The 15,724-nt window shown below is 37.3% G+C and overlaps 1 protein-coding gene and 1 long non-coding RNA gene across 2 annotated transcripts in view; one reads left to right on the forward strand and one right to left on the reverse strand.

Annotated features, from left to right (window-relative positions):
• LOC127661424 (uncharacterized) overlaps positions 1 to 15,724 on the forward strand; it is a 359,800-nt gene that overhangs the window by 175,542 nt on the left and 168,534 nt on the right. The window lies entirely within an intron of this gene.
• The window catches only part of LOC127661405 (glutamine and serine-rich protein 1-like), a 30,329-nt gene continuing 21,945 nt past the window's right edge, over positions 7,341 to 15,724 (reverse strand). Inside the window, exons 6-13 of the mRNA XM_052152085.1 lie at positions 15,407 to 15,523; positions 15,190 to 15,323; positions 14,492 to 14,712; positions 11,379 to 11,516; positions 11,202 to 11,299; positions 10,661 to 10,807; positions 10,164 to 10,259; positions 7,341 to 9,053 (exon numbers count right to left, since the gene is read on the reverse strand). Coding sequence (XP_052008045.1) covers positions 8,913 to 9,053; positions 10,164 to 10,259; positions 10,661 to 10,807; positions 11,202 to 11,299; positions 11,379 to 11,516; positions 14,492 to 14,712; positions 15,190 to 15,323; positions 15,407 to 15,523 — 1,092 coding nt within the window. The 3' untranslated portion in view covers positions 7,341 to 8,912. The remainder of the gene's footprint in view (positions 9,054 to 10,163; positions 10,260 to 10,660; positions 10,808 to 11,201; positions 11,300 to 11,378; positions 11,517 to 14,491; positions 14,713 to 15,189; positions 15,324 to 15,406; positions 15,524 to 15,724) is intronic.

The raw sequence follows: 15,724 nt of genomic DNA on the forward strand, positions 1-15,724 counted from the left end.
GAGGGATGGAATGTCTTCAAGAATGAGTGGGAGTCTGATTTCACCCATAAACAAAAACAAAAATAGTATATATGGGCGTTTTTCAACTACGGGCATTTTTAATGTTGTGGACTTCTAGAAGGTAAAGTTTTGTTCAAACACTTTTCACACTCTCACCCAGGGGCAGAATGGAGGTAAGCCTCGCAATAATTAAAACAAGCAAGACTTGATTAACTTCTTTTTTTGGAAAAAATATATAAGGGGTAAAATTGTGTAGTGTGGTGGAAATGACATCACAACTGTGGGTCCTAATTTTAAAAGATCTGATACAAATAATTTACATCCAATAAATATTGAAAGGTGTATGTTTATTTCACTCTTTGTTTAGAATATCATAAAAACGTTCACAAATTCAATCAAGGTTAATTATATAATTTTTTGAGTGCATTTTTCTCAATGGTGATTCTCATTATTGTAATGTTTTACTGTTTTTACAATTGATGTCTGGACACAATAATTTTTTTATTATTATTTATACAAGTCTAAATTAAAGTCAGTACAAAACGTACTACTAACTTATCACCATACTTTACAAATGTAGTTTATCATTTAAATAAAATACAATATTATTTCATGTTACAGTAATGAGATTGAGATTTTTTGATTTTTGAACATTTGAACATTTCTTGTTTTCTTCTTTTGATTTTGGTGTGAAATATGACCCAGATGTTTCTTTATTGTGGACATTTTAAAGAGTTAAATACAGACAAGAATTGTTCTTGTTGTTGTGCCAGTTTTGCTGGATTTTGGAGATCCTTCCTCTTGTATCAAGAGAAATAGGTGCCACTAGAATAGGTGGAAGGGAGTGGACTGTATCAAATGCCCATCAATTGTCTACGTAAACAAATTCCAGTCTCAGTGAAACCAGAACATTGAGTTGACCTGCGTCAAAGAACCCTCTCAGCTCTGCTCCCACACACCCCCAACACCATTTTCCTATCAATATTCATATGTCTCTCAGCTGTAGGGACGTTTATGGCTGAACAAACATCCAGTTCTCCTAGCAATGTGCACACTGGAATCTACTAACACCCCTCACTAGATTTCACTATTCAGTGGCTTCCTTCATGAAGGGCAGTTTGTAGACATTGAAGTCTTTGTTTTCAGCCCATAGAGATGTTCACATTTGCAGCATCATTCCTTACAAAAATCATATTTTATTCAACAGTCCGCTGACCCAGCCAGACTAAAGTCACATAGTCACGCACACATGACTGAATACTTCTTCCATGAGACAATGGCAGAACAGCAAGGACAATGTCAGACATGATTTTGGGAAAACCATGTGAATGGGAAACTGTTGAGAGATTTTAATTGTACTTCTAAAGGGCACATGTATGCATGGATCATGAATATACATCTTATCTAATAAACGCATGAAAATCTAATTAATACCATAAAAGTAGCAGATTTAATTGTGTTGAGCTACTGTTCCATCAGAAATGTTTTGTAGGCAAGTTATGAGCATTTATATAGACTTTGTCTTGACATGTTGCTCCCAAGGTCACAATAAACTTACAATGCACACAAAACATCAAGATGTGCAGTATAGAGTCACGACAAGAGGAAATGGTATGAAACAAGGTAACAATGTAATGATTATTAAATACTTGAATATTTTATAGGCATTATGAAGAGAAAACACACACCAAATTGCACCAAAATGTGCACTACCAAAACTCAACTATCCTTATGTCCATACTGTATTAACCAGAAGGCCTAAAAAGGTGTTAGGACACTTAAGGCATACATACAAATGTATAAATGCAATTGCAATAGATAATATCAAACCATGTTTGATAGCACAAGCAGCCATTATCAAGGAAATATTTCACAGAAAAAAGTTTGATAAGTTTTAAATGATAAATCAATAGATATAATGTCAATTCTTTTTTTAATCATAAAAAATTAAGACATTAAGTATTTGGAAACCATGTGGCTGGAAAGCCGTTACTTGGCAGTACACTCTATATCCTGATCTTTGAAAAGTAATTAATGATTCTGTAGAGGCAAAGCATAGATCTAGTAGAGTCGGAGCAAATAACAAAATATCATCTACTACAGCAAAAGCTTATGCACCACACCTCCCGCCACCACCCCTGGAAAATATTCTTCCCTCCTTATTGCAGCTGCTAGTGGTTCCAGGGCAAGACAGAACAATAATGGGGAAAGAGGGAACCCTTCCGGGTGCCCCTATCCAGAGTAAAATAATCTGAAATTAATCATGTCAATGAAGTAACTTAATCCATCCAATAAAAGTATTCCTGAACCCATATATTTCCAAAACCTTAAAAATATAATCCCATTCTACCATATCAAACGCATTTTCGGCATCAAGTGTGACCGGAGTCTGAACATTTGCCACTGACCACATGATATTGATGAAAAGCCTAATGTTATCAGAAGAGCTGCGGCCTGAATAAACCCCAACTGATTTATATGTGTAAAAGATTTCATAACTACTTAATCGGTTAGCCAGAATTTTTAACAATATATTTACATCTAGCTGGATCATGGAAATTGGATGGTAACTCTTACACTTGCTTAGACCTTTGTACTTTTTAAGAATCAGACTGATCTGGGCTTGTGTCATGGATGGCGGAAGCTTTCATTCTTTAATGATTCCATATAAACTTCTAACAAAAGTAGAGCCAGTTTTGTAGCATAAGATCTAAAAAGATTCAGCGGCAAAGCCATCTGGCCCCAGAGCCTTGCCTGTAGGCAAGGCCTTAATAACCTCACCAAGCTCCTCCAATTTTATCTCAGAATCAAGAGAATTATTTTGCTCAGTCGTCAGTTTAGGGAGTTCTAATGGTTTCACAAAGTTTATAATATCTTCATCAGTAGACGAAGATGTGGAACTATAAAGTTCAAGATAGAATTCTTTAAAATTATTATTAAATCAACGGCCGAGGTAAAACTTTCACCACCAGAATATTTCACTGAGGGAATGGTAGAAAAAGACTCTCTCTGTTTTATATATCTAGCCAAAACCTTCCATGTTTGTCCCCTGACTCAAAGTATGACTGTCTTGACCAGAATAGCCAAAACTCCACCTTCCGTGACAAAATAGTATTACAATATATATAATATTCCCTTCCAACTCCACGAGTTCTCGTGCTTTGGATTTTTTGATGAATGAGGCATACTGTATGATCCGACCCCTAAGAACTGCCTTAATTGCCTCCCAAGCCACGCCCACAGATACCGAGGACCAGTTGGTCTCCATATAAACATTGATTTTATAACATTTGTTGCAATTCAGGATTTTGCAAAAGGGATACATTAAAGTGGCAACTATATGATTTCTTTATCTCCATATGTGGCAACATCTCTAAACTCAACAGGGCGTGATCTGTGACTAAAATGTTTCCAATTGAGCAATCAACAACAGATGAAATGAGGGACTTAGATATATAAAAAAATATATATATTCTGGAATAAATCTTATGACTGATGAAAAGAATGTATAGTACCTACCAGATGGGTTCAAAAGTCTCCAAATATCTGTAAGACCAAGATTTTTACACATCTTGGGAAGCATCAATGTTGTCTAGGGGGCTTACACACATGTGCTTCAATATAATCAAGGATTGAGTCCATCACTAAATTAAAGTCTCCTCCCAATATTACATCATGAGTACTATATCATATTTACAACACTATATCATATTTCTTACGTTTAAGAAAATAAATAACTTTCCTTCTTTTTATGGGGTGCCCCAACCAATTCACATTCCACGTGGAGAGAGATAATCCACTCATATTCAAATTTGACATTTTGGCATATTAAAAAAAATTATTGTGTATCAAAAACAAAATTATAAAAGACCACATTCCAACATTAGTGCAACAATCAAACCCCGAACTTCCCCCAGAACCAAACAAACAGAAAAAATAAAAACGTGCGCATGACAGCGCCAACTGGTGTCCATCCCTCTAAACTCAAACAGTCCATGTACGCCTACGAGAGCCCCTGCGACAACTTTGCCATCGGATTTCTCAAGTCTGGTGTTTCTATACAAATTTTGTGAGAAGGAACCAAATAACAGAAGAAAATCCAACAAACTCCAGCCAATAAGCTGGAAAAACACAAAGGATATGTAGATTCATCCACATAACTGTACCGAAGGAGTCGGCCACAAGCTGTTCAGTTTACTCGGGCAGTAAAACAAATGTTCAGTGAGCTGGCCCATTCGAATGTTACATGAGTGCAACAGATGACCCAATCACACCAATATCCTGCAAGAAATACTCTTCAAAACAATAGGAGGCATAAGCACAAAGAACATGCAGATTCATCCACAACACTGTCCTGAAGGAGGAATTTTACTACACAAAATAAAATCAAGCCACTTGTTGGAACAAGCACAAAATGAAAATAAGGCACCCAGTTTCCTCGGGCAGTCAAGTGAATGTTCATTGAGTCAGGCCCACTCCACTGCAATGTGAGTATCACACAATGACTTACTCCATTGAGTTTATGAAGGACATTGCTAGTTGGGGACATGTAAATACTTTGAGGCCATCCTTAGCATCTATTCTCAATTTGGCTGGGAACATCAGTGCAAAAGCTATCTTCCGTTGATGTAAGAGTTTCTTGCATTCCTTGAAGCCATCACGTTTCACTCATGTCGAATTCACAAAGTTTGGGAACAAGAACACGTTTTTTTTCCTTCCAAGAAAGCCTCCCTTTACTCCTCACCTCGAAAAACACGAGATCTTTATCGGATGATCTCAGAAATTTGGCCAGAATTGATCGGAGCCTGTCTCTCTCAGCGAATTGCTGAGCCAGAACCCTGTGAGCTCGTTTGACTTCCAGCTTATGGCCTATTATGTCAAGCAGACTCAGAAAGAGCATGTCTAGTAATTCCAACATATTCTAACCCTCTGCTCCCTCATGAATTCCAACAATTCGGACGTTGTTTCGATGACTACGATTTTCCATATCCTCCAACTTTTCCCAGACACACTCCACGTCCGTTTTGGCCACTAGCAGCTAAAGATTAGCAGCTAATTCCCTTTCCAGCTAATTCCCTTTCCGATGACTCCAGATAATCTATCTGTTTCTTGACATCCCCCACTCTTGTAACCATCTCAGTGAATTTCATCTCCATGGCAGTGATCGATAGACGTATTCTAGCAAGATCCTCCAAGTCACCAACGACCTTCATCAGCATTGCCGATATGTTCAGCAATTCAAGACCAATCTCTTTCACCTCTCCGGCCAAATTGGAGCCCTGGTCCGACACCTCTGGGGGGTGTCAGCTTGAGCACGTAAGTGTCTTTTACTGTCTCCAGAGCCCGAAGATTTTGAATTCTTTGACATGTTGTCTTCATAGAACCATTATGTATCAGGGTGTATCAAATCTCACCGGTTTATATAATTAAAAGTATCAAACCTAGCAAAATGCGCAGAGCTCACCGTTCTCACATCAGAACCTCACATGGTGTCAGTATTTGACATATTTTTTAAGGTTCATGGGTAACACGCACTTTCTCTTTAGCTTGCAAAGTGTCTCTAATTAATAACAACATGCTTGATGTATTTGGTATCTTATTAATTTAGGTAAAGGTGAAAGTCAGCACACATTTTTTGTATTTGATAATGTAGCAGTAGCTGAGAAGTATACTTAATTATTAAAACATTTTTTGGCTGCCCGTTATCTAACACAAAAACTCCCTTTTTGCTTACGTCAAGAACCCCTATGACAGAGTTTCACTGACTGATAGCAGGAAACTCTGAAGTGGACTGAAAGGTACAGACAAAACACAAAAGCTTGGTGGCTAGAAAAACAGACATGTGTTTTAAAATGGACAGGATGATAAAATGTCTCTATTGTTAGTATTTATATGGCTTTATATGATGCTTTTAATGAAAAAGGTTGTTTAAATGCTTTATACTCATATAAACAAAGGTTTCAAATTGATAGATAGGCCGAAAAGCCAAAATAGCAGGCAAGTTGATACATTTAGCAGGATTGCTAGTTTCCATTTGTGCCCATTTTAAAATCTACAGACAGTCTTGTAGGTTGGAAAATACATATGTCTAGGAGGGCTAGATTTTCCTTGAGTCCCCCTGAACGTCTGACTGCCCCCGGACTAACGCAAGTAGGTATAGCTGCAGGCCAGAGACCTCCATATGGGGGCGGAATTTTAAAAAGAGGGCTGGGTTACTCCAGAAGTGGGCGAGGTTACTCCAAAGGGGGGCATCACTTCCACTCAGGGTTAAGGTTAGGGAAAGAGTTAGGTAAAGGACTCCTCCTCAACCAAGAGGTGTGATTTTTTCCCCAAACCACTTGAGTGCAAGTAACTCCCTTATTGAAAATGACCGGCAGGCTAATCTTACCATTTTGTTGGCATTGGATCCATTCACAATCTTTCTGGAGATTGAACCATTCACAGGTGACTGCGTGATTGAGATGATCAATGAAAATGTTCCAGAGGATTTCGTCATGGCATGATTTGTGCTCAAGTGGTTTGGGGGGAAAAATCACGCAACCAAGAGAAGCATATTGCTGCAGGCAGTGCTCCAAAAAACAGCGGGAGCTCCAAACTGCCAATAAAGATATAGGGAGCTCCTAACCTAATCCTTTCCCTAACATTAACCGTGAGTGGAAGTGTCGCCCCTTTTGGACTTGGCAACCCACACTTTTGCAGTAACCACGGCCCTTCTGTAGTAACCCCGCCCTCTTTTGGAGATTTTAACCCCCATTTGGAGATCTCCGGCCTACAGCTATACCTACTTTTCGACCAACGGCAAAATATTATCAAGGGGGAGCAACCCAAGCTAAACTTTCATGGAGGATCAATCCCTGGTCCGACAAAAATAAACAGTTGCACAGCCTAAAGATCACATCCTAGTACAGCCTCTGTTATAAAGGATGATATTTATTGAAAGGTTTAAATGTGGTCTTAGAAAAAAGTTATTTGTCATGGTGAGCTGTCACATGTTTTAAATGTAATGAATTTATATAATTATTTAATTAAATTATTGTTGGCCAATTTATGTTTGAGTCTTACCTTTTTCATTTGAGTTGTTCTGTGAATAGTTTTGTACCTTATAATTGGGGTATGTGTCCTCTCTAATAAACCTTGCAAAATATAGTAATATTATATTTTCCATATTATATCAGCCATGGGCCACCCAGACTCCCTAGATATCGGCATCAGCCATTGAAAAACCCATATCACTCGAACACAATTTCAAGACTTTTTGATAAGAATAATGTATTGTGAGTGATAGCAAGCAACTTATCTGGCATTTCATTAAAAAAAATTATTTCTCACTCACGGTCATTTAGTAGGAAATTTATTATCACATGACAGCAAAAACATTGTAGTGTGTAAAACAGCTACACCTGAAAAACAAGAAATGAATCCAATACTGTTGGCACAGTAATCCATTTAAAACCATGGCAAACTTGCACTATCACCAAATAAGGAAATAATCTATATGTTGTAAAGTATACAGTGTGCATTTGACATAAATGCATAGGCCATCTACAAATGTAGGACAAATGACCACAATATTTCCTTCTGTGAAAAATACATCTATCTGTGAGGTAAAATAAATGTTTGGAGTACAAAGAGATTTTTCCCTCAGAAAAAATAGTTTAAGTAAATGCTTTTTATTACAACAAAATATCACAAAAAAGCAGTATTAGAATTGCACCAACTCCAAATGTATAACCTTTGTTATAACAAAAGAAGTTCAAAAAGCACACAGGGTAAGTGTTCTATATTATGCCAAATACATCCATTAGAGAATCCTAGGACAAACAAGCTCTCTAAACAAAATATACATTATTGTATATAAATTTGGCATTCATTTGTAAAAAACGGATGTTTTACATATACATATATATAAATGTATACATTTTTTTTTTTAGAATGCCCTCCATCACAAACCATAATTACAGATATCATTCTTTTAAACCATGGAGGTTTAAAAAGTCTCAGCATGACACTCTGTATCGCATACCAGATCATTAATTCTGGTCCTTATTGATAAGAAATCTCTTTATATGTAAAACCACAGTTTAAAGGGATAGTTCCCCCCAAAATTTTAATTCTCTCATCATTTACTCACCCTCATGCCATCCCAGATGAGTACGACTTTCATTTTTCTGCTGAACACAAAGATTTTTAGAAGAATATTTCAGCTCTGTAGGTCCACACAATGCAAGTGAATAGAGTACAGAACTTTGAAGATCTAAAAAGCACATAAAGGCAGCATAAAAGTAACCCATAAGACTCAAGTGGTTTAATCCATGTCCTCAGAAGTGATATGATAAGTCTGGGTGAGTAACAAATCAATATACAAGTACTTTTTTACAATTAATCTCCACGTTATTGTAGTTATTTTATATGCCACTTAATGGTCAGGGAGGATAATTTATAGCAAAAAAGGACTTGATCTGTTTCTCACCCACTCTTATCCTATCACTTCTGAAGACATGGATTTAACCACTGGAGTCGTATGGATTACTTTTATGCTGCCTTTATTTGCTTTTTAGACTTGCATTCACTTGCATTGTATGGAGCAACAGAGCTGAAATATTCTTCTAATAATCTTTATAGAAGAAAGAAAGTCATGCACATCTGGGATGGCATGAGGGTGAATAAATGCTGAGAGAATTTTCATTTTTGGGTGAACCATCCCTAAGTCCATTGTCTGTGTGGATGTCACAAAAGGATGTCACCATATTTGTCTATATATTTCCATTTGTTAAAACCATCAAGAGCATTCCCTCATCGCATAGTTTCTTCTTCTTTATCACTGTCCACATTACAGTAGTGCTTTAATAAAGCATTTTCACAGGGTTGATGAATGCTTTATGGTTGTCTACCAGCATTATGTACTCTTCTGTTTAAAGGCAGGCCTGCTGCACCTGTGACAGAAGATCCCCGAAGTGATCGAAAAGGCCCTCTACCCATGCCCTGTTCCCCATGCAGGTCTGGACCATCTCATCCTGACCCAAGTCTTTACCTCGAGACTTCAACAACTCAATCTGAGACATGGGAGAGAATCACAAAGGAGAATTATTCATGAATACACATTTCTTGTTCAGTTTATACAGTATATTTGAATGAGTATTGTAATTACAAACTACCATTTTGTATTTTAATTCACATGCAAAAGTCACCACCTTGTGGGTTATTGCCATGGCATTGCTAATGTATATGGTGGCTAAGGTGTTCTGACTGCATTTTTAGAAACACTAAAATACACAGTCATTAAGTGTTTTCTTACTGGCTCAAGTCAAGAGAGTCCACTTCAAGTCTCTATGATATTCTGGATACATTCCCTAGATATGGCTCGGCTCACTCCTTCATTGTAAGTCGGGGTGGGAATCGTAAGAAATTTTAATGATTCCGGTTCCGATTCCTCTTAATTTTTTCCATTCCTTAACAGTTCCATTAACAATTTCAGTACTTTTGAGGAAGAATTATTTGTAAATAAAAAAATGCCATTCTTACTGGATTTCCTACAGCCTATTGCCAAATGAAAAGATAATTTCAGATTTCGACAGAGCAGATACAAATCAGACATAAATGTGTTCAGAGTTTAGATTTTTTTGTAAGGTAGACCCTGTTCTCAGTTCCCAATCACAAAAGTAAATCTGCTTTTTGTCAACTAGGTGAAAATCATAAGTCTGACTACTAAGTAACAGTACACATCATTTAAAAATTGCACAATTTGAGGCTGTTATTCGTGTCCTTTTCCTGCTTAAATGGTGCAAGAAAATATATGCCCCAAAGTTTTAATACTCAGGGTTAGGGTTTTGTTAAAATCTACCACACTAATTATGTACAACAATAACAGTGATGCTGATCCGTTTCGAACCCGTGTCTCACATATAAGCACCACATCTTATATGAAGGACATGTGCAAACTGTTGGGGCCACAATTCTACACAGCAAGACTTTTATAGTGCAAGGTGAAATAGATTACCACATAAGAAAATCATGGTAAAACACACGTCAGCATTGATACTGATACAAAGAAAACTAGTCAAAACAAAATTCTTTCAGAGTCCAAGATCTTGTCAGCAAGCACCTGTAGAATTGGTTATGCTTTCACACGTGCCTGCGCACAGAAACACACACTGCTGTCTCACCTCTTCCATACACATCAGGTATGTATGGTACTTGTAGTGTTGTAGAGAGTGATAAAGGGAAAACCACTTTGTTTTCTGCTGATCCACTGTGTATTCCTAATTGAGAAGGATAAGACAGATGGAGAGAGAGAGAGACTTTTAGTTGTATCTAAAGTGGGGCTAAAAGTCAGTATGGCATACCTCCTAGTGGTCAACAGTTAAAAATGCAAACAGCCTGTTGAAGTGATAGTTCACTCCCTTATGTTGTTTTAAACCTGTATGAATTTCTTTATTCCGTGCAACGAAAAAAAGATGCAATGCATAACGTAAGCCCTAGTGAAAGATTAAATTGGCTGAGGCTAACATTCTGCCTAACATCAACTTTTGGGTTCCGCGGAAGAAAGAATGTCATACGAGTTTGGAACAACAAGAGGGTTTAATTTGTAATTAAAATATCAGGATTTTTGGCACTAACAACGCTTTGTGTAATTTTGCACTACTAAATCTGGAATACTCACCAGTGGAAGTTTATTGGGGGATTTCGAGGGCTTCATGGTTTTCCTGTTGTAAGGCCTCCCACTTAATCTCACTTTAAAAACAGGGGTCTCACAATCTGTTTTCAGCTCATTGACGAGGGAAAGCTCAGGAAAGCTGTCTAATGCATTCTGAGAGGTAAAGCAGAGAAACATCGTACCACTGTGTAACTGGTTTTCATCAATCCAAATGGCAGATTCTGAATGTAGTACTCTTCATTTTGCAATCTAATGAAAATTTCCAATTAAATGTGCATAACAAGTATTCTGAACACTATGTGTTCTATGTGGATACGAGAGTGGTATTTACTGTCATGTTACCATGATAGTTATTCTAAGTCATTAGATTACGTAAGATCTACCACTGTATAGAAACTTCCTTCAGACTGAGCTCAGTTTAAAGCTTCTTTTTCTATTTGAGATGTTTACATGAAGGCTACTGAAGTTACCCTGACTTACAGCAGGACTGAACTACATGGCCTGTTTTACTGTATACGAAATGGAAAACGATGACTCGTGGACTCACTTTGAACATCTGACCCATGCGCAGTTTTGGCAGCAGTCTCCGCCTGTTGTCCGTGATCATACCATCTACCCTCTTCATCTGAGGCAGCAACAGTTCATCTGCATGAAATCCGATAGGTGAGCTTCATTATGTAAAGCTCATGTTTCAAAATAGACATTTTGGTACTTTATTTCTCACCGTTTTCTCTCTCTAGTGCATTAATGACATCTGCGTCCAGGGCTACACAGATCAGCAGCTCTACAAAGCTCTTAAAGGTCTCCTTCATCGTTCTGGTGTTCAGGAAACGTGAAGCAAATGGAACCGGAGGTGTAAACTCTAAAAAGCGAAAGATGGGAATGGATGTCATCTCACCCGACACAAAAGGGTGAGAGTGTAACAATAGCAACAAACAGACAGATTAAAAAATAGATGCTTTCAGTTGAATAAATTAACAATTGAAGAGAAAATATATGGTATCATATCCGAAAACGTTTGCTTTTGCGTGATGCTGGATACACAGGTTCCAGTATACAGTTCAAAACCACGTACAGTCAGCCAATCATCATCTCAAAATAAACCCTGGCAAGGTGATCAGGACCCAGAAGCAGAATATTTGTATGAATCATAAACAGAATACTTTAATAAAACATTAAAGGTATCATTAGTGAATTCTGTTTTTTATCCTTCCAACTGTGAAGCACTTTGAACAGCATTTTATATATGAAAGTTGCTATACTATTTTTATATTATTATTGTTATGATCTATTATTGATCAACACTTTATCGATATATGTTTGAGGCATTGATTTATTAAAATTATCTGACATTTAAATTAGAAGCCTAATTTGCATGCTTTCCAATTCACTCAGTTGGCCTTCTGTTTAACAGTCTGGCGTAATAGCATTGGGAGACCACAAGAGGGTGATATAACATTTACTGAAGCCAGTTTGTAGGTAGGAAAGCATAGGTATCACACACACAGAAGACAAGCTAATGTGTGAAGCAGAAGGCAGTTCAAAGTTACAAAGGTTTTTGTACTTCAAGAATAAAAGTGGCATTGATGAGTTTGCAGGTTTGTGTATGAAACTGGTGCAACTGCATAATAGGAACGATTAGAAATGGCGCAGTTTATTATGCAATTTCTCTGTATGTAACCTTGAATAGGTCTTTTATTCAAGCTGTCAAGCCACAAAAAGACTTGCTTTTAAATGAAAATATATTGTGTAGGCTATATGAAAGATACATTTGAACGATATATCATGCAGTGATGGCTAGAGTAAATAATCTTTGCATACCTTCTGTAGAAAATAACTGTTACAAATTTTAAAACACACCATGTCATCTGCCAGACAAAAACTATTGTGTAATATGCAGCCCTATTTATTAGGCATGTAACGATAAACAAATTTCACGATACGATGCAGAAACCTCATGATACAATTATAAAACAAATGCTGCCCCAAATTCTTTTTCGCTTAAACGTATTCAAGGATTCAAGATAAATGTATTTTAAATCTTAAATGACACAACTGACATTGGCAACATAAAGCAGAGCTCTATAATAAAGTACCTTAACAACACTGGATTTATCAGCAGATTGTTGAGAAAAACTCACAATTTCCTGTTTTTCCTGAGAAAAATTTGTTTATCTACATTCAAGCCATTTTAATAATAAGCAATGCAAATCGTTTCAAAGCAGCTTTTTAGGAAGTCATGCTTTAAATTTCTTAAAGCCCCCAGTTAGCAAGCTAAAGGTGACTGTGGCAAATTTTTTTAATTCCTTTCAAAAGTTAGTGGAGAAAAAAACCTTGAGAGGAGCCTGGCCTCTGGATTTACGTTATATGCACATAATACAATATTATTTAGCGGTTTGAGAAAAAAAAACGATTGGCAGCTGGTTGAAATTTTCAGATGGTCCCTTACCATACCCTCCACAGTTTTAGCACAATGCCAGAACTTTTCAGACAGTCCCTTACCCAGTTAAGTTATAGGCACACTTTCCAACAAATGTTAAGGTTAAATTAATGATCTTGAACGATTTTGCTATGACTCCCTCGGACAAGCTTAAATACAGGACAAATCGTGTCCTGTATTGATTCGATACGGGACGCATCATTTCATCTTTAAATATGGGACGATCCCATTTTTCACGGGATGGGTGGCCACCCTAGTTGTGATCAGAGCCTTTTACATTTTGATGTTAAAAGCTGAGAATAACAGGCGTCATGTAATCGCTGGTCTCTTACATTGTCATTTTTTTGAATAAGCTGTTTTTTGAAAATTATGAGTGTCTTGGTGTGCATTTAATCAGGCTCAGTGTTGGATGGGAGAGGATGGCTGTCAATTGCAACTTGCTGCAGCTGTTTCTGCCTCGTGATTTTGGTGTAAATAAAACAACATGTATGATGAACTGTAGCACCGGGAAATGTCACTGTTGTTTGGTAAATTCGCTACATTCCACTATCCGTTTGCCATAGTTCTTTGAGCTTTCAACTAGCTCTGTTTTCCTGTGAGCACTCAGCGCCGCCTCTCTGGGCAGGAGACCTTTTCGCAGCTCTCAATGTTGCGTTGCTTGGTTTTGATCAGACTTATGCATTTATTTATGTATTGTACGATACATTTGATATTTTTATATCTGAAAAAAAAAAATCCTGATACATATCGATAATCATCGGGAAAATCTTCAGATTATTGATGCGTGAAAAAGGCATCGAGCCCAAACCTACAAAATTTCACATCAAAACCCCTTCATACTAGAGGTAGACCGATATATCGGTGTTACCTATTAATTGGTGCCGATAGTAGCTTTTTGGAACTATCGGTTATTGCCAAAAATCTATCAAGATAGTTGCCGATAATGTGGCCGGCACTGGAGGACTCTACGGTTAAACGGCTTCGTTCTACAGTATAATATAGCAGCCCTTTAGAGGTGAAATAAAAACAATCATGGGGAATTGCTGTATCAACATTTTCATCCTAAGTTTTATCCAAACTCCTCAGCATATTTGTTATTGCGATTAGATAATCAAGTGTTCTAAAGCGAGGCACCTTATTTATTGGTATCTGCAAAATCCACTAACGGTTGACCTCGACTTTATACATATGAAAATTCGAGCTGACCAAAGAAGTGACAATATAACACAGCCATTTAATGTGCTTAATTGTTGCAATATCTGCAGATGTGAACACTATAAATCTGTCATCTGCAGCATCTGCAAACATAAATATTCTAAGCATGTATAAGCAATCCAGAATATGGGGAAAGATCAAGAGGGCAGTCGAGTCACTCTGAAAGCTGTAAAATATCTCACCATCATCTTCACTCACAGCCTCTGGTGAGGAGTCAGAGGGAGACATTGTGAACTCCTCTTTCCATTTCTTTCTCTTTTTGGGCGGAGGTTCTGCCTTGGCTTTCGGCTGCTTGGGTTTGGGTTTTGATAGAGCTTTCTGTTGTGCTGTTTTCTGTGTGGGAGAATCTGATACAGTCACAGCAGTAAATCGCTGGGCCAGAAGAGCTTTAGCCTGGGAGCATCTGGGTATTTGAAACAAATATCACAACAAAAAAAGAGAGGATCATTTCAGATTCTAACACTTCAATAAGGACCTATTCTATTCTTTATTAAGGTTCTTAGGAAAGATTTGTACTTTGAAATCTGCAATACAGTACAAATAAATATGAATTGAATTGACATTCTTCTTCTTACTGAAACCAGAATACAGAGTATGAAGTTTACTGCAAGATGATTGTTTATATTAGACTAAAGAGTGGGATAAATTTGATTGGGGAGATTTCCAACAAACTGGAAAGAGAATGAAGTTCCATAGAAAAATATTTGAGTGGGATTGCACAATGCCCACAGGATGCGTTTATCTGCACAAGCAAATAAAACATTTGTTGTAATCGTGCAGCCTTAGTCTTTTGACACTTTTAAAAAAGTTTAACTATTTGTAAATCAACATGCATCAATTAAGGTATGTCGATGAAAAAACAGCCTATATTTTACTTTACCTCAGTGAAAGCATGGCCTTGGTTCGTGGTTTTCTGCTGCAGACTCGAACATATTCCCGCTTGTTGACGGTGTCAAGAAATTTGACATGTACTCTTCTATACATGAACTTGGCATCACCAAAGTACCCCAAATACTGTAAAGCGATTGTGACACAACATTTATACGCAGCACACACCGTTGCCACATACTGTATATCCATTATCTATTCCCACTTACACTGTTGGTGGCAAAGAACACGCGCTTCCCATCTCTTAGTTCTGGTACGAATTTCTGCAGCAGGGCTTTCTGAACCTTCCAGATGGCTGGTGGTTCAACCCCTGCTTTCAATGTGATCTGCACCCACAAACATAAATGTATATCAAAGGCTTACTCAGACAAAGGGTTTGATGAAACACAATCTGTCCAATGTCTGTAATAGTAGACAGGAGGTGGTGTGAAATGATGACAAATTGCCCAGCCTCATCTGATCTGTCACTAATGCCATTTGAACAATTGAATAAGTGATAAATGTAAGAAGCTCATAAATGTACATAA

Source organism: Xyrauchen texanus, chromosome 21 (assembly GCF_025860055.1).
Source record: "Xyrauchen texanus isolate HMW12.3.18 chromosome 21, RBS_HiC_50CHRs, whole genome shotgun sequence".
Classification (NCBI taxonomy): domain Eukaryota; kingdom Metazoa; phylum Chordata; class Actinopteri; order Cypriniformes; family Catostomidae; genus Xyrauchen; species Xyrauchen texanus.